The sequence below is a fragment of the Propithecus coquereli genome, unplaced genomic scaffold, assembly GCF_000956105.1.
Source record: "Propithecus coquereli isolate 6110/MARCELLA unplaced genomic scaffold, Pcoq_1.0 Scaffold28, whole genome shotgun sequence".
Taxonomy (NCBI): domain Eukaryota; kingdom Metazoa; phylum Chordata; class Mammalia; order Primates; family Indriidae; genus Propithecus; species Propithecus coquereli.
Genome location: NW_012148396.1, coordinates 7292418 through 7312199, shown reverse-complemented (window position 1 = coordinate 7312199; position 19782 = coordinate 7292418). Strand labels below are relative to the sequence as shown.

Here is a 19782-nt window from a genome sequence, read left to right as displayed (position 1 = left end):
CTTTCCTCTCTGAGTGTTGATTTCTTAATCTGTCAATCATGGGAAAAGGGATCTCTACCAGGCAGGGTATTTGCAGGATTGAATAAGATGATGCATGTGCAGTGCTTTGCCCACGGAGATGCTGTGAGATAGACCTGCTTGGCGGACAACAGGGCCAACCCTCTGTCGCTCATGTGAGCTCACGTGCTTGCCTTCCAGGTTGAGGGACGTGGCCGGGGCACCCGTGATCAGCAGCCGCATGCTTGGCCTACACTTCCACCCACGGAAGGGTCTGCACCACCAGGTGCCAGTCATGTTTGACTATTTCCACCTGTCTGTGATCTCCGTGACCATCCACGCTGTGCTGGTGGCGCTGCGGCAGCCCCTGATCAGGTATGAAGTTAGGAGGCAGCCCTGGGGTGTGGGGAGCTACCTTCCATCACAGACATGGCAGAGAGGTTCGGCTTCGCCAGGGGAGATCGGCACAGACAAGAGCGCTTCTCTCAGGCTGTAGGTTCAGGCTCTGGGCCTAAATTCTGAGGGGACCGAGAGTCGTGAGGGAGCAGGCATCAAGGGGAGACTGCCTCATAGCCAGGAGCTGAAAATCTGCAAACCACGGCTGACACTGGGAGCACATGGATTCTGTACCCGACTTCCCTTTTGTCTAACTGTGCCTTATTTGAGAAGCCCTTTGATGTCCCTAAGTCACACGATTTCATCTCTCAAATAGTAGCACTAATGTGTCCCATCTACACAAGATCTTAGTGAATCCCAATTGAGGACAGTGCCAAGCACATGGTGGGGGCTCAGTTTTCTTTCTATCCCTCAAGTTACTTGTTCAGATGAGGAAGATTCACCTACATGGTTTGCCTCCCTGCTTCAGTGAATTTTCCCAGAACATCTGCAAGGGCCCATGAAGCACTGAGGTTTATGAATTTTTTGAGTGGAGGGGCAGAGCTGACAACAGCCAGTGCACTGTACTGTGCTCCTGTCTTTATATGAATACTTACTCCCAGCATGGCCAGATATGTGCAGCACGTCATTTCAAACATCACACATGCACAGGGGCAAAAGTGGCACGTGCGCAATGGGATATTTAGGGATAGAATCTTACAACGTGGAGTTTTAGAAAGAGAATGTTCCCAGTTTCCCTTTTCTGGATGGCTCCTCAAGTGCTGAGAATTTAAATGTATGTGGGGGAGACTTGAGTTCTCACTGAGTTTGCTGTCCCTGGCCTGAAGCCTCTGTTCTCTGCTGGGGTCAGAGAGCAGGAAATGAGTTACCTGACCTGACCCATGTCATGTGACCAGGATCTGGCCCCTGGAGGTGTTGACTCAGTGACCATGCCCATCTGCTGATTCCACTCTGGACTCTACAGAGGGAAGTCCCACAGGGGAGTTAACGTCAGAGCTCATGGCAGGAGCAAAGGGCACAGGGAATTGAGGGGTGGAGAGAACTAGTGAGGTGGCACCCCAGCCTGGAGTCATGAACCGAGATCAAAGAAGTCTGGGCATATTCCTGCCCAAACCTTGACTGAGCTCCTGGACATAAACTGGGTCCTCAAGATGAGGGAGACACATGTACCAGGGAGACCTGGGGACATTTCCTTATTCTTTCATGTAGTGAATGTTTATAGTGGGCCTATTGTGCTCTAGCAAAGTGTCAGGAGGTACACAGCACATCCTACTTTGGGATGTAAGGATACCTTGGTATAGATCTTTCTCTCAAAGACTTCATAGTCCAGTAGGGTGGACCAGTTTGCATACATGATATTATAATATGGTAAATGCTATTCTAGTATAATTTGGTAGAAAATATTATAAGATTCATAGTTATAGGAACAAAAGAACGCAGCCCTGACCTTGGGAAGTGACAGGAGAGATAGAATGCAGAAAGCAGCAGAGAGTAGTCGTATCCTGCCAACGTTGTTCTCTAGCTGGTGGCTCACTCTGAGGCTTAGCAAACAAATGGCCTCAAGGCAGAGTCAAGGGCATGATCTGTGTGCCCTCTGCAAGGTGAGGCTGGCAAGGCCGGGCTGATGGCTGAGGGTTGGGTCCTGGGATTAGCAGGCTGTTGCTGAAGGTGAGGTGACAGCCTGAGGTAGGAAAGGCAGAGCTCCCTGCAGGGTGCTGGGGCCCTGAGAGCGCATGATCACCAGCTGGAGTTTAGAGCATCTTCTTGTCTAGCCCTACTGTTTATTTTTCAGGGATCCTTGGTAAGTCACCTAACTTTGCTAAGAATCTCTTTCAACATATAAAGAATGAATAAATGAATGAATGAGGAGGAATTTTTAAAAACTGGAATGTGATACTAAATTAACAGGGATGATGACTGGCTACAATGAGATAAAGTAAACAGTGTTGCAGTTGGTGAAAGTGGGCTTGGTTCGAGGTGGGTGTCACTAAGCATTAACAGCTTCTAGAAAGGCCGAGCCTGGAAGCTCTGATGATGAATAGATCAGCTCCAGGGCCCTTAAAGGCTGGAGTTTTGTGGAAATACACACAGGCTGTGAACTCTAATTTGGAGTGATTCCTGTTACACCGAGGGATGTGCGAAGCATCGTGGGAGCCCCGTGTAGGGTAGAGATAAAGGGATGGTCTTTAGGATCACAGGGACCCAGATTGCAATTCCAAGTCCCCCATTAACTCTATTAGATCTAGCACGTGAGCTTCAGTTTCAGTATATACCCGAGGGCTGTTTGAAGGATTAAGTGAAATAGTACGTGTGAAACCCTTGGCCATTCATCCAATCGATTGATATTTACTTAGCGCCTACCACATCCCTAACCCTGATGTGGGGGCCTCGTGTCCAGCACATAATAAACACCTAATAGATGGTAGGTAACTGTTAGCATGGGGAAGACGTGCTTCTGTTGAGGGACATGAGGGAAAGCTTTCTAGAAGAAACAGCCTTCGTGTGCCACCCAGGGAATGAGAGAGACTGTGACAGTTAAAAATGGATTTGGGAAGGTAAATTGGAGTGATATGCTAACAAGGTAACTGATGACGCATTAAGGAATTGAGAATCTGTTTATTGTGGAAGAAGGAAGTGCTGCAGGTTTTGAGCTGGAGAATAACCTGATGAGCCCTATGTTTTGTAGAGACCCCAGCAGCTGTGAGTGGGCTGCACAGGGAGTTACATCCGAGCAGAGGCAGGGGGATGAGTTAGGAGAGTGTTTACAGCAACTGAAATGGCAGAGAGGAGCCCTTACTTCTTTTGTGCTGGGGGCCCTGATACTATGCTAATGAGAATTTCGGGATCTAGGAATTCTTAGTGAAAAAGTTTAACCTTCGACAGAAACAGTCTCTTACAAGTTTGTCTGCAGCAACCTTGCTGGGTAGGAGCACAGATAGGAATAAGTAAGAGCTTAGACTTCTCTGGGGATGGGGGTAAAAATAGAACTGTTTTCTGTTCTCTGGATTTTGCAGGAAGAAATTCTCTCAGTTGGCTCTCAGTAGCTGGGAACAAAAGGGAACCCTCTAAGGTTGTGGGAAATGCCTATCAAATGGGGCAGGCACTAGCTTTTCCAGAAGAGCAGCTCTTCGTAGCATCACTTAAGTCCAATCAGTATGAAGCAGGTGTAAAATTAAAATTTAACCTTCACTGAACCAGACTGAATAAAAGAATATGATTTTTAATCCTCAAATGGGTACAGTTGTATTTCCCTCGAGGGATTCAGATCCAACGGAAAAGCTAATTGAGGATACCCTTAAACAAATAACAAGTTATTTTAGTTATTAATTTGTAGTCCATCCCAGGAATGTGCTATAAGTATCCACACACACACACACATACACACACACACACACACACAAACATACACACACACACACACATTCTACTTTTCTTCTGGAATATTCCTTCTATCCACTGTTTAGCTAAATTGTAGAATTGCTTCAAATTGCAATTCAGAACAAATCAGAATAATGGTATTATACTTTATTATTTTTGTTTCATTATCAGCAATAGCTACTAGCATTTATTGAATCATTACTATTTGCCCAACACTGTACTTGAAGTGTTCCTGGCTTATCCCATGGAATCCTCACAATGATGCTATGTTTAAAGTGCTCCTGTCAATGCTTCTGAGGTGAGGAAACAGGGTAGCAGAGGTGGAAAAGCTTGCCTCATGTCACACAGCCTAGGGGGGTGCTGCTGGGATTTGAACCCTGGCCCACGGGCCTGTTGGCTGCCTCTCCAGCAGTTGGCCGTACTCCACTTGTGTATCATCTCTGACTATTCATCCTGTTCCCTAGTTTGTTTTATAAACTGCTCTTCTGTGCCCACTGGTCTGAGTTTATCTCCCTCGTATTACATCAGTTGGTTTGTGTGTCTGCCTCTCTCTCTGGAATAAAATGTCTCTAAGGGGAGGGCCATGCTTTAATCAGCTTGCCACCCAAGCACCTAACACACCGGCATATAGTATGGGCCTCATAAGTGCTTCAGTAAATGAATTAAACAGAAATAGAACATAATTTCCCTGTCAATATTTTAAGCAGGAATGTGGGTCTCTTGGGTTAAATCTCTCCACGACTTTTTGTTAAACATAATGATGAAGATGATGCCACCTGGGGCGACTTATTAGCAAGACCTTTACCATCAGAGACTTTAAATCTCACCAGGGGATTAAAAGATATCTATCAAATAGTATTTACATTGTGACAAAACAATTAACCTTAGGATATTGAATAAAAGAGCTCTGATTAAAAGAAAAAAAATGAGTCTAAGTAGACTTTACTGATGTATCAATTGACAAAACTGAAACAGGTAAAGGGAAGGAGAGATGATCATAAACCCCAAATAAAATAAATTTATGTAACCCCATAGCCCTTCCTAATCTCCTTCCATCCCAAAATTGATAGGTGCTATCACAGCATGGCAGCCGATCTTTCCGCTGTGTTGCAGAGCTGGGTAGCACCTGTATATTTGTGTGTTGAACAGATTAATATATTCCCAACTAGCATTGACAGAGTGCCTTATTGATCACTACAGCCTGTGACATCGGCTGGACTCCCGTGTGGATGCTGGAGGTGGATGTTGTTTTGTGCTTTTCCACAGAAGAACAAACAGAGGTTCAGGAGCAGAGACATGACTCAGATTTTGTCCAGCTGGGGCTGTCCCCAGTCCTTCTGTGGCCCGCTCCACCTGTCCCTCGGTTCCCGTGCCCTTGAGCTCTGCTCAGTGTCCCTCACAGGTGTGTTGTTGGCATGTAGGGTGGGCATTTCTCTGTATACATCGTAGGGATATGTAGCATCCTTGGCTCCCAAGCTTACATGCCAGTCGCTCCCTTATCATCAAGACATCCAAAAATGCCACGTGCAGACACCACAGGGGGTGAGCTACTCTGTGTAAATGACTTACTCCAGAGGCTCCACAGTAACACCCCTCAAGGGAGCTGAGTTAATGGCAACATCACTTTCTTCACATTCTTTTTCTCCCTCTTCAATTTTCTTCTTTTTAGTTTTACTCGTCCGGGAAGAGGCTCCTGGCTTAGTAGAGGTGGCCCAGACATGGGGCAAGAACAGTCCATCATTTCTCTGGAAAACCTGGTCTTTGGAGCTGGATACTGCAAGCCGACTTCCTCAGAGGTAACGTCAGCACAGGGCAGTGACCCCACGACTTTCAAACTTCACGTTGCAGGGTGTGTGCTCTGAGATTCCTGCTTCTGTCAAATGCCCTCTATAGAGATCCTTTGCTTATTCTTGTCTTCCTCTCACTGTCCATCATCCTCCCGTGTAACACTGCAACATTTATCCTAACATATCCCTAATGCCAAGCCCTGGGGTCGACACAGGAAATATGTCCTTCATATGGTGCCTCTTATATGTGGTCCCCTGGAAGAGTACAGTTCCCTGGAGGTGAAGGGATTTCCCCTAAACTGTGGTAGCATCACAGATCTGCTGGCATTGAGCCGTGCCTGGTTTCAAAACCTGGCTCCACCTCCTCATTGTTCGTTCTCCAAGCATCAGTTTTCCCACCTGTAGAGTGGGGTCGCTGATGGTTAATAATCAATCACTTGGAGTGTTACGTGCATCCACTGGTATAATACGTGTAAAGTTCCCAGCCCAGTACCTCGTGCTCCTGGCTGCTCAGTGAATATGCATATCTGTCCTTCCCTTTGTTCCTTTGTCCCAAGAAACATACGTTACTCTTTGAGGATGTGCAGGGCTTTGGCCTCACACAGTATTACTTTGTCCTTATTTCTCCTGAGCCAATACACTGCCAACCTAAAATAATCAACAAGGTCAGGATCTAGTTTAAAAGGAGTTTATTCAGGTGCAGAGGTTGAGGACTGCAGCCCAGGACACACTTCCAAGTTGCCTTGGAGAGTGCTCTGGAGAACAAAATAGAGGCACAAGGGTTCAAAGAAAACAGGAAGCATCAGGAGAGGAGATAATTATAAAAGTTGTTCTTCAAGAATTCTCACTGGGTTACAGAAGTAACTGGTTAGCGATTGGCTAGACATTGCTGAACTACAGGGTGGCTGGCATTTTATGGCATTTTATGGCTACTTGGTGTCAGTGAGGCTAGAGCCTGAGTAGCAAGTGGCTTTAAGAGGATGTGAGCTCAAGGGGATGTGAGATGTGACTGGTTCTACATTTTAAATGCCTTTCTGGGCCTGATAATTTGAAGGGGCTCACATTCCTCAAATAATATTTTTTTTTGTCTTTCTCAGCATGGTGTGTTTTTATTAGTAGTCTGCTCAGAAATAACTAGCCTGTATTATTTAGGGTGCTCCAGAGAAACAGACCAATAGGAGAGATAGAGATATAGATAAACACACACACACATGCACACACACAAAGAGATTTATCTTAAGGAATCAGCTCACATGATTATGGAGACTGAGGAATCCCAAAATCTGCAGTCAGCAAGTTGGAGACCCAAGAAAGTAGTTTATAGTTGTGGTCCAGTCTAAGGTTAAAGGCAGGAGAAAGCTGATGTCCCAGATGAAAGACCGTGAATAAGAGATATAAAATTCTCTCCCACTCAGCCTTTTTGCTCTAGTCAGGCCGTCAGTGGGTTAGATGAGGCCCATTCACCTAGGAGAAGGCTGCCTGCTATACTCAGTCCACCAGCTCAAATGTACCAGAAACACCGTCACAGACACACCCAGGGTAATGTTTGACCAAACATCTGGGGCACCCCATGGCCCAGTCAAGTTGACACATAAAATGAAGCATCAAAGAGCCCACATTGTAAGTGTGAATGGCTGTCCACATTCAATAGCCCCCCAAAGAGATGCTTCATCTTCCCGGGCAGTCGGGCTCTGTGCTTAGATTATTCAGAATGTCAGGTTATGCGCTTGGCTCACTCTCCTATGACATCACCTTTTCCATCTCTGAGACCCAGCTGGGAGGTCTGGCTGTGAAAGCTGCCCAGGTCATGTCTCCATCTGGTCCAAGCACATGTTCTCATGGCCTTGAAGAGCAAAGACAAGAGCTGCTAAGACCCTCCTGAGGGACAGGGGACCTGAAGCCAGAACAGGGCTCTGTGCCATGGAAGGAACAGACTTTAGAGCCCAGTAGGGCTGGCTTAAGAGTAGACTTCAGGGACTTAGAGATGCAGGACCTTGGACAAACACCAAGCTATCAAAACCCAACGGCCTTAGCATTGACACAGGACCCAGCGTGTAGTAACTGAGTGTGGAAGGAAGCAAGTGGAAAGTTGAGCCTGCCAGAGTGAGGCGGATGTTATTGGCAGCAGACTCTATAAGACCATCCCTGCAAAAGGCTCCCCAAGGGTTGACTGAAACTTTTGTTGTGACCACATCACAGTCCAATTTCTCCTCTGCCCAGTCCTCCTTCTCTCACACCCGCACATGCACTGGCCCAGACAGCCTCCCCAGTAGATCCGCTACCTGAAAATCTGCCCTCTCAGACTCTGTTGTCCAGGGAACTTGGCCTGGGACATTAGGAAATATCAGTGGTCACAGATCAATTCGAAGCACTTTCAACACTTACCTCCCCAGCTGAGGGCTGTTGTTGGTTCTAGAGGAACCTATGAGAACGATTATGGTAAGGTGTCTTCATTGGAGAAATTCTGATATACAACTTCCTCCACATCCTTCCAAGACCTTGTTCAGATGCTATCCCTGCTGTTAAAGTACTCTCTGATTCCCTAGAAAGAAATCCTTCCTCCCCAGTTCTCTGGGCATCTCCACCTCTCCTCCACTGGACTGTGAGTGGCTGGGGGTAGAGACCATCCCATTCAGCTCCATGTCCGCGGGGCCCAGCAGCATGCCTGGCACACATAGTGCTCAAGAAGTGTGTGTGGGATGATTGATTGATACACATGTATGAATCACGTTCATGTAGAAAGCTGAGCAGCAAGAGAATGAAGCCACACAGACCATCATTGCTTTATATAAGGCAGCAGAGGGAAACCAAATGGAGCGGGCTGAGGAGTGGTGGGCACCTCCACTGACATGTGAGTGCCCAGCAGGGCTGCCCTGGGAGGCTGTGCAGATCCCTAGGCCTGGTACGGGGTGGAGTGGAGTGGGGCTCACTGTAGATCATTTCAGCACACCGGACTCTGCCAGGGAGGACACCACTGAGCACAGCCCAGCCCCACCTCTATCTCTGAGACTGTTGTAATGCGCTAGAGAGAAAATTCTGGTTTCAGATACCTGCTATGGTAAATACTATGTTATTCAGGGGAACTCATTCATTCTTGTGGAAACTCAATTTTCCCACCTGTGAAATGGGAAAATATCTATCTTTTAGAGAAGAATTTCGGGAATTAATATGTGTAAAAACATTACAGAAATAGACTTAGCAGGCACATGATACAGTATAGTCTTTTCGTTTTTTTTCTCTTCTTGGGTATTTTTGGGGATGTGTGTCAAAGCAGACCTCCCTGTCTTTTACGAGAGTCAGATAAAATGGCCCGTTTGTGGGTGCTTAGCATTGAACTTGCTCGTGGAACGTAGCTCAGTGGGTTATTTTCAGAACTTGATTCTTTTCCTGTGCATTTTCCATTTGGGTCCCATCCAATTATGTGGATTCAGTGCTGTGCACCCACCCTGCGCCTTCCCACCAGGCAAGGTCTGCCAAGCAAAGAATAAAATCTACTCCCCCCCACCCCCTGGGAGCTATGTATCCAAATCCCTGAGAAGCCCAGTGCATTAATGGATACCATCGAAATCCTCACAGATTGCAGCATCAGCTGGAAGGATTAGAGAACAGGTGCTCCCTTCAAAATAAGCCTTTCCTTGTAGAGACATTTACAAAACTAGAGTTTCATAGCAAAATGAGCTGGTCGGCATGAAAAATCATGGGGAGGTGAGGGCTGACGTGGCAGGCCACATCCCTTTCTTATTGGCCCCAGCGCTTCCCCCTTGTGGACTCTGTTCTTTCCCACTGCACCTTTGACATTTAGACTTTCAGATTTAGAGTTGGTGGGGCAAGGGCTTGTGTTCTTCTCCATCCCAAACCAGCAGCTTTGCACTGGTGTGGGGGGTGATTTGCCCTCATTGGCTCATGGCTTATCTGTCAACGGGGATGCTAATGCCTGGCTCACAGGGCTGCTGAGAAGATTATGTGAAATAAGCTTATAAGGGTCTTGAGCAAAAAGCCTGCCTCAAAACTGCCCAACAAACCCCCTGCTGATATTATTTTCTTTCATTTGTCCACATAATTAAATCAAATGTTTCTCCCACAGCTTCAGTGTGGTCTTGTGGTGGGACATTGAATGAAGAGTCCTATATGTGGTTTTGTTCTTGCCTTCAGCATCAACATGCTGTGTGACCTTGAGGTACCCACTTGACCTCTCTGGGTCTCAGTTTCCCAAGGTGTAGAAAGAAAATTGGATGTGATCATCCTGGAGACCTCCTTCAGCCCTTTCTCTGCTGCTTTTACTGTGATATCCTTGGCACTGCCTCGTAAAGTTGGGGGCAGGTGGCACATGCCTGATGTATTAGTCTAGCTTCTCTAGAAAAACAGAACGAATAGGGTGCGTGTATGTGTGTGTGTGTATGTGTGTATCCACACACATATACATATATATAGGGGTAGGGAGATGGCAACATACTCACTGAGTTAAAAACTCTGGCTTTAACTATGTGTGTGTGTATGTATTACATAAATATATGCATATACACATGTATACATATATACATACACACATAATGTAGAGAGAGAGAGAGAGATTATTTTGAAGGAATTGGGTCATGCAGTTGTGAGCCTGGCAAGTCCAAAATCCACAGGGTAGACTGGCAGGCTGGAGACCCAGGAAAGAGTCGTCATTTAAGTGTGAAGGCAGCCTGCTGGAAGAAGTTCTATTTAACGGAGGTCAGTCTTTTTCTATTAAGGCCTTCAACTGATTGGACAAGGCCCACCCGTATTATGGAGGGTCTTCTGCTTTACTCAAAATCTAATGATTTAAATGCTAATTTCTTCTAAAAGATACCTTCACAGAAATTTCTAGAATGTTTGACCAAATATCTAGGTATTATGGCCTGGCCAGGTTAACACATAAAATAAGTACCACACTGATAACTACTCAAGGTCGAACAGACTCTCACTGAAGGTGAAGAATCCAGTTACTCAGAATCAGGCTCCCCAGCGAGGCTGTGACCCTGTTTCTTCTCACTGAAATGAGGCGGCTGTTCCACCATCCAGGGGGAGGAACGGCAGCCTTGCGGATAGACACACACTTCAGGTAACTCTCCTTGACTTGAAAACTGTGCTTCCTCGGTCACGGGCTTCAGTGTGTATGTTCATTTATTCGTCCATGGGTCATTTATTAATACTTAGCCCCTACTATGTGCTAGCCTCTGCGTGCTGCAGGGGCGTAGACAATGAATGAAACTCTGTCCCTACTCTGAATGGGGCCTGTGATCCAGTGTGTGAGCCAAAGGAATAATTATAAATTTCACAATAGTGTGGAAAGTGTAATGCTGATAATTTCAAATCACATTTTGGAACACCTCCTCTGCCTTAAGGTACACTATTAAGCCATTGATGTGCGTGGACTCCTTCAATTCACATAAGGACTTATTCAAATTTCCTTTTACAAATGCAGAGATGAGACAGAGAGAGGTTAAGGTATGTCTCCCCTGTCACACAGCTGGGCAGGGGCCATTACATCTTCTGCCAGACTTAGCGCTCTGCCAGAGCAGGGCGTGTTTCTGGTTTATTCACCTGCGTATGCCTGGCACGTGGTCTATGCTCAGGAAGCCTTTGTTGAATGAATGAGTGTTGGATGCCATGGAATCTGAGAACATCTGAATACAGGAGGGCAAAAGCACTTGCAAACAGAGTGTTAGGCATTTGACTTTTCCAACAGATGTGTTCCCAGTTGGCACTTTGAGCCTTCCGGGTCCTTTGCTAGCCTGCAGAAATCACAGGTGCCTCCCTGTTGTGGGTAGTGTGTTCTATTAGAGCAGGCTCTGTCTGAGATGGGTATTCTGGCCACCAGAGTGGAATCCCCCATCCTCCGTTTGACTTAGAAGATGGTTTCCCAGACAGAGGAACATATGTCATTGAGGGGATGTTCAATGTTGCCACTCTGAAGCCAGATTTCTCTTAAGTTGAATTGCAGAAACTTGTAGAATACCTTCCTTGAAGTGAGTAATGCTTATACTGTATGTGCACATGGTGTGATTAGCTTTGCAAGGCCCCTTCCTTGCTGAGCCTTGTATCATGACAGCCCCTTTCCCACTGATGGGAGGTATATATCCAGCAGGAAAGGCTGGATATATACTTGGAGATGGAGAAACTGAGGCACAGGCAGACTCCTAGGAAGAAATTTTCCCTCTCCCAGGCATGTTCATTTTATACCCTTTCACCCCCATTTTTATTGGGCTCCTTGCACATTACCCTTGCTTTTAATATACCTCTGCTTGTTATTGTAAGCATTCTCATATCCTTTTCACGAAGATCTAGAGTCATATGTATAAGACAGACATTCAATATAACTTAAACATGTCATTATATTACCTCTGTATTGGGACATCTCTATGAGCAGAGACACCACCATTGGTTTATTCACTAATAAAATATTAATCAAGCACCAACTATGTCTCAGGCACTGTGCAAGGAGTTAGTGACAGGACAATGGAAATGGCAGTCTTAACCCCTGCCTTGTGGAGCATCTTCATTTCTAGAGCCCTCGGCACCCATTAGAGTTGCTGGCACATTGTAGGTGCTCAGTTAATGCTGGATAAATAAATGAGGTGAGAAGCTATATACTTTTATCTTCTTGCATCTATGATGAGTGACCACAGCTGATATAGCCACTAGACACAATAGGCACAGTGTCTAGGCACCACAGCAGTTTTAGGGACCAATGAAACGTCTTAATTTCATTTACCATCAGAAGGAAAAACAAAGCAATACAATCCAGTCTAAATTATATTCATCCTTACACAAACAGCTATAAAACTATAATTTTATACTTGTTTCATGTATGAGGGAGATGGCAAAGGCAAAAGTGCCTGGAGCCCACAAAAGTCATAATTCAACCCTGGGAGCAGTTGTTTTTATTCCTCATTATTGTTTCCTGATTGCAGACAGAAGAAAGCAGAGCTTGGTGAGCCCAGTTGATTTCCTCAAGGCAGAAGGATACCAACCTAGAACTCAGTCCTCTGTCCCCAGGCTTTGCTGGCACTCATTGTGGCAGCATGTTGTCTTGCACCTGGAGTGTGCTACATGGACATTTGTACATGGATGGAGTAGCCAAATACAAGAAGCACCGGTGTTTGAAATTTGTGAATATTATGCTTTAAGGTTAAATACCTGGAGAGGAGCAGGAGTTATCAGGAAAATGTCCTCTAGATTAATCCATGTTGTTATATGTGGCAGGATTTTCTTATTTATTAAGGCTGATTAATAGTCCATTTTGTGTGTGTGTGTGTGTGTGTGTGTTTGTTTTCTTTATCCATTAGTTGAAGGACATTCAGGTTATTTCTGTGTCTTGGCTACTGTGAATAATGCTGCAATGAACATGAGAGTGCAAATATCTCTTTGAGATCCTAATTTTAATTATTTTGGGTATATACTCAGAAGTGAGATTCCTGAATTACATAGTAATTCCATTTTTAGTTTTTTGAGGATTCCTCATACTGTTTTCCATAGTGGCCACACTGTTTTACATTCTTACTGACAGTATACAAGGGTTCAAATTTCTCCACATTCTTGTCAGTGATTCTTTTCTTTTTTTATATAATAGCCATTCTGACAGATATGAGGTGATATCTCATTGTGGTTTTGATTTGCATTTCCCTGATCATTAGTGGTGTTGAGTATCATTTCATAAACCCATTAACCATTTGTATGTCTTCTTTGGAGAAATTTCTACTGAAGTCCTTTGCGTATTTTTAATTGGGTTATTTATTTATTGTTTTTTAGTTCCAAGAGTTCCTTATATATTTTTGATATTAACCCCTTATTGGATATATGGTTTATAAATAGTTTTTTCCCCCCTTACAGTAGGTTGCTTTTTCACTCTATTGGTTTTTTCCTTTGAGGTGCAGACAATTTTTAGTTTGGTGTCACTCTACTCATCTATTTTTTGCTTTTGTTGCTTGTACATTTGGTGTTATATCCAAGAAATAATTGTCAAGATGAATGTCCCCTTATGTTTTCTTCTAGGAGTTTTATGTTTTCAGGTCTGACATTTAAGTCTTTAATCCATTTTGAGTTGGTTTTTGTGTATGTTGTAAGATATGGGTCCAATATCATTCTTTCAAGTGTGGATATCTAGTCTTTTCAACATCATTTGTTAAGGAAACTATCCTTTCCCTGTTTTGTATCCTTGCTACCTTATCAAAGATCACTTGACTGTATATAAGTAGGCTTATGTCTGGGATTTCTATTATTATTTCTAAATCACTTTATTGAGGTAAGATTGACATACTTAATGTTTACAACTTGGTGAGTTTGGATGGGCTTGCAATTTGGTTCAGTTGGCCTATGTGTCTGCTTTTATGCCAGCACCATACTGTTTTAATTACCATAGTTTTGTAATATAGTTTGAAATAAGGAAATGTGTTGCCCCCAGCTTTGTTCTTTCTTAAGATTGCTTTGGCTATTTAAGGTCATTTGTGGTTCCCTATGAATTTTAGGATTATGCTAAATGACATAAGCTAGTCACAAAAGGACAAATACTACATGAGTCCACTTAAATGAGGTATCTAACATAGACAAGTTCATAGACACAAGACAGTAGAATGGAGGTTGGCAGGGGCTGAGGGAGAAAGTGGGAAGTTGATGTTCATTGTATATAACGTTTCAGTTACTCAAGATGGATAAGTTCTGGAGATCTGCTCTATAGAACTGTGCCTATAGCTGACAATACTGTATTTTGCACCTAAAATTTTGTTAAGAGGGTAGATCTCAAATTAAGAGTTCTTACTAGAATTTTAAAAGATGAAAAAAAGTTACCAGGGCAACATGAAAACACAATAGTTATTTAAAGAAAAAAATTTTTATAGTTTAAAAAACTGTATTTAACAACTTGTACTAATTTAAGAATTAAGATAACAAGTGCTGTTTTGTTCCCCCCATTAAAATGATGAGATTTAAGATTTTTCTTTTAAATCATTGTCTGATTTAATAAAATCCTGCAAAATAAATAGCCGGTTGCTATATGATGGGCTTTGAATATGTGATAATACATTACATCAGTCTGCATATAAATCCAGTGCAATTGCACAAATTATTTCCAAAAGAGCCATTTAAATCAGTGAACATAGGCTTTTCATGCAAAAGTCCACAGTGCTGCTTACTTACATACCACCCTTTTCCTTACTGCAAATTGCCTTGATTCCACATCGCCTGCCTTCTGTCTCCTTGCTCCTTGCCAATACTTCTAGGCATGATGGGAGATGTCATGTGGCAATGAAGAGGCAGTCACATGCCTTCCCAAACTGTCCAAGGTTCCCCTCTGTGTCCTTGGTGCCCAGCATGGTGCACAGTGCATGGCATCCACTCAACAAATGCACACTGAGTGACCAGGAAGTGAGAGAGCAGTAGGGCACACAGGCAAGAATACTGCACTTAGAGTAAGGAAACACAGTAGGGCTAAGGTTGGGTTGTCCATGGATTAACTGTGAGAGTTTGAGCAAGCTATTTAACCACTCTGAGCCTCTGTTTCTTCTTCTTTTCTTAATGGGGTGGATGAAATCTACTCACCCTAAAATGTCTGTATAGGACTCAGGATGGGTGAAGTATTTTCCCTTTTGAGAATACCTTCCTCGCTATCCTCTTCTTTCTTCCCTCCCTGCTCCTCATCCCAGGATGCTGTGATGGTGACAGTTCAAACTCATCTACCTTTTAACATAAGTATAATGGCTAAATGTAGTGAGCAGTTATTCATATTTGGCTCTATCCTGGATATTTTTGATGCAATTCCTCACAGCTCCCTAGGTATATTCACATTATATAGTTGAAGAAATTAAAGCTGTAATAACTTAAGCAAATTGGTCACTGGTCAGACAGCTTGTTCCTGGCAAGGCTGGAATATGAGCCCAGATCTGACTGCATCCAACACTTGCCCTCTTTTCCCCTTTGAGTCATTTCCTCCTGCTCACCTCCTTTAATCCCCCTGGCAAGTGTTGGAGTCATATCTGTTACATTCTGTACCTAGCATGGAACAGTCATCAACAGGTATCTACTTATAAAAAATTATATCAGTGTTGGCTCCATTTCGCAGTGATAAACCTGAGTCTAAGCCACTCATAGTACATTACTGTGAGCTCAAGTGTGAGAATGAGTGAGATGGTGGTGAACAAGGCTGTCTATTCCCTGCTCTTATGGAATTTACAATTTAGCCAGGAAAAAAAAAAAAAAGATCTTGAAAAAGTAATCTAATGTGAGATAAACATGAAAAGCAAAGAAACAAAGTAGACTGAAGAACTTCAGATGTTAGTTAACTAGGAGAGACCAGAAAGAAATAGTTTGACAGCCTACTCAGTAGTTTTTAGGAAAGTATATTGTTGAAGAAACCAGCCCCATGGACTACATGAGTGTTTTATCATTCAGGGCTGATGTTAATCCTAGTCCCTCTGGTGCTATAGAGCAAGAGGCAGGCTTTGAAAACTATATCGTCCTCCGAAGGATCATGAGCCCCACTGCCCGACTCAGAACAAGCCAAGAAAACTAAAGCAGACCCGGGGGGCATGGGTTACATGTGTCCAGGGACATGGACCAAGGAGTTCCAACCAGTAGTAGAATTTGCGACTAACCAGAAAACCTTTCCCAGCTCCAGCTAGAGGGCCTTCAATTTGCCTTCCCAGAAGAATTTCAGAATTGCCATAGTCCAGGTCTGCTGTGTGGCTCCCATTTTCCTCCATCGCCCCAATGGAAGCTACCTTGTTATTTCCTACAATTGTCCATTGTGAAGGGTAGTTAACATCTATTTTCAGGTCTTTGATTGATGGACATAAAGGAGCCACCTCCAGACCCAATGTCAACACCACCGCCGATCTCTCAGAAATCCTGCAGTGAGTGCATGAGCTTAGCATGTGGTTATTCTAGATGTTGGCGGAAGGGTGAAATAGATGGCATGTGATCGGAATGGCAGTGGTGACAGAAATTGGCCATATTCTTGTTCATCTTTACACACATGATTGAGGATAAGTTTCTGAGTCTCCGTTAGTTAGTTTGGGGCGTGTCTCTGGAGTACACGTCTTATCCCTTGAAAATATTTTGCATGATGCTTCAGGCTTTCCACCCCATTCTGTCGGGCCTTTGGAAGATGCATGTTAAAGGTGGCAACATTACAGGATAGAAGAAGCCTGGAGCCTCCGGTCCCTGCTTTTCATAAACTGCCAGTGATACCTGCGGATCCACAGAGGCCTTTGCCGCTGCGATAACTCAGCTTTCACATTGTTACATGCTGAGAGCTGAGGGTTGTTTGTTCCTTCAGCATTGTTTGGTGTACTCTGACTATAACTGTGTGTCTCTGGGGAAGAGCACCCTAGATAAAAGGACCTTATTTATCAAAGGCTAGAAGCCTCATGTGTAAAACCTATTTAGCGTCTGTGGTGTGGTCTTGAGACTTAGTGTGCCTGGTAAGTTTAGCAGAAAATGGGCCAGATCATGGAAGGTCCTGGAGATGATTCTTTTAGACTCAGTTCGTAGCAGGCCCCGTGCAGAAGGTACCAAGGAGGAGGCCACAGCAGGGGTGCAGTGTGGAGGGAGTGTGCAGTGAGTGATGTGAACTCCTTGACCCTCCTCCAAATGCCTGCCCCAACTATTGAAAACACCCAGAAAAGGGGCCCGAATAGCCTCTGGTGACAGTGTTACCAATGGCTGTGTGACTGCGTTGTGCCCATGCACACACATGTGGGTGCTCACGTAGAGAAGCACAGTTACGTTTGCAGGAGGGATAAAGCAATTGCCACAGAAGCAGCTGTGTTTTGTTTTGAACCCAGTCAGCAGAACAACAGGACCATGCACATGTCTATACCAGATGCCCCACCCCTCTGTCCTATGTCTAAAATCTCAGCTGTCCCTGGAAGAGCAGCTGCTGCCGTCGGATGGCTGGAGAGAATCCCAGGAACCAGGGGACTTCGGGGTTTTGTGCTGCAGTGCAGGCAACACTTGTGAGCCTAGCTGTCCTCTTCTCTTCTGTGTCCTTTTCCCAAGTCTCCTGATGGTCTGATGGTAGTGCTTGAGGTTAAGAGGAAGAAAGAGAAATTCCACTGAGCAACCAAAAGTCATGGGGTGCATGCTGTACATGCCCCATAAACTGGCTCCTGGGAATCTGTCGTTCAGCTCAGCCTATGAAACCTGCCTTGTAGAACACAGTCTACTCCCTGCCAGCATATATCTGCCAAGCTCTACGATCTCTCAGCTCTATATACTCTTTAACCTAGACATCAGAAGCCTAACATATTTGCCCTTCTTAGTAGGTTGTTAGTGCTAAACAACTTTGAACATGGTACCAGGCCACAGGCAGAGAGCACCTGTCCCTGGGGCTGTCCCTGCAGTCGGGATGACACAATAGTTATTAACCAGGAGTTAGTAACTCCTGGAGAGACTTCTCTTCAATAGGCATATCTGAGCCCTACCCCTAGAGATTCTGATTCAGCCCAGCTATAGTGAAGTTTAGATAGCAGTATTTTAAAAATCTCCCCAGGTGATTCTGATGTATGCCTCCAGTGAGGTCTCCTAGAATGGTCCCAAAGGTACAGACTTTGGATTTGGACACACAGGTTCAAACCTAGGATCTGTCACTCTGGGACTTGATGTCACCATTTAACTTCTCTGAGCTATAGACAATGTGTACATAAAGTACCCAACCCAGGTTGGGAGCTCAGTGACATTCGTGACTCAACCAGGGATTCTTTTCTATCTGTGAGGAAGGCAGCAAAAGCTGTAACATACATACTTCTGCGTAGTCTGTTAGATTTTGTTGCTTGCAAGATTAAGGATTTACTACAGAGACGTGACAGTGGGGAGTTATTTTTCAATGGATAAAAATAAGATGACTAAGCTCTAGAGATCTGCTGTACAACTTAGTGTCTATAGTCAACAATAGTGTATTGCACACTTAAAAATTAGTTGAGAGGGAAGATCTCATGTTAAGTTTTCTTACCACACACAAAAAAAACAATAACAAATAGACAAAAAATAAAACACAGTAGAGAGGCACAGGAAACATTTGGAGGTGATGGGTATGCCTGTTTCCTTGATCGTGGTGATGGTTTCATGAGTGTATGCATATGCCCAAAGTCACCAAATTGTATAAACTAAACATTCACAGTTTTTTTGTTGTTTATCATTTATACCTCAATAAAGCTGCTAAAAATAAAAACAAATTTTAAAAAGGAACAGATAACAGGACCCCCATAGGAAGCTAAAGGAGAGAGCAATAGTATATCTAGAGTTTTAGGGAATCAAGTGAGAAATTTTAGATCCAAGGCAGGTCCCAAGGGGCGAGACAGGGGAACGTTCATGGATGCCCGTGCTGAGGTGCCCTGTCAGCTTCCTGAGCTACCCTTGCTTTGCTGATTCACTTTGTATATACTTCCTTCCTTCCCCCGCTCCCAAGTAGTTGGCTTTCTCTCTATGTCCCAGAACAGACCTCGAAAGAAGAGAATCAGTTTGGCTAGGACAAAGATGAGCATCCATATTTGAGCAGAGATTTTAGCAACAGCCACATCAAAGGTCACTGGACATCCTGGGGATTGACTGCCCTTGAGTCACATGTCTGCCCTGGCCTGTTCAGTTGTGAACTTGGGAAGTGGGGCCATGTGGAAGAGAACATATCCTCCCTGCTAAAGAAAGGGCAATTTGTTGTGGAATATGCTTCATACAGAGAGCCCTGAGTTAGCCAGGCTCTGCCCAACCTCAGGGCCTTTGCACCTGCTACACCCACTTACTGGACAATCCCCCTTTGGCCTTATTCATCCTTCAGGCTGGTTTAGAGGTCAGTTCCTCAGGAGAGCCTGAGTAGGGCTTCTGCCTCTCTCCCCACCTCCTAACCTCCTTCATGTCTCCACATCCTACTCTCTGCCTCACCTCCTTTCCTTCACTGTAACTATTTTTGCTGAGAACTCCTCTATCATCTGTGCCATTCCTAATCAGTCTCTATCAATTGATTTTTCTCCTCATATGTGCTGTATTTTCCTGCTTCTCTGTATGCCTACTAGTTTTTGATTCAATGCTAGGCATTGTGATTTTACCTTTTTCAGTGCTGGATGTGTGTGAGTGTGTGTATGTGTGTGTGTGTGCTCACACATGTGTGTATGTGTTTGAGCTTTGTTAAGGGATGCAGTTATTTGAAATGTGTGATCTTTCCAAGGCTTGCTTTTTTTTTTTCTTTTATTTCAGCATATTATGGGGGTACAGA

General features: G+C 44.3%; 1 protein-coding gene across 2 annotated transcripts in view; it reads left to right on the top strand.

Moving 5' to 3' along the window:
• FAM135B (family with sequence similarity 135, member B) overlaps positions 1-19782 on the top strand; it is a 190859-nt gene that overhangs the window by 104266 nt on the left and 66811 nt on the right. For both annotated transcript variants that reach the window (XM_012647995.1, XM_012647994.1), the window contains 2 exons: positions 199-372; positions 5441-5567. In XM_012647995.1, coding sequence (XP_012503449.1) covers positions 239-372; positions 5441-5567 — 261 coding nt within the window. In that variant the 5' untranslated portion in view covers positions 199-238. The remainder of the gene's footprint in view (positions 1-198; positions 373-5440; positions 5568-19782) is intronic.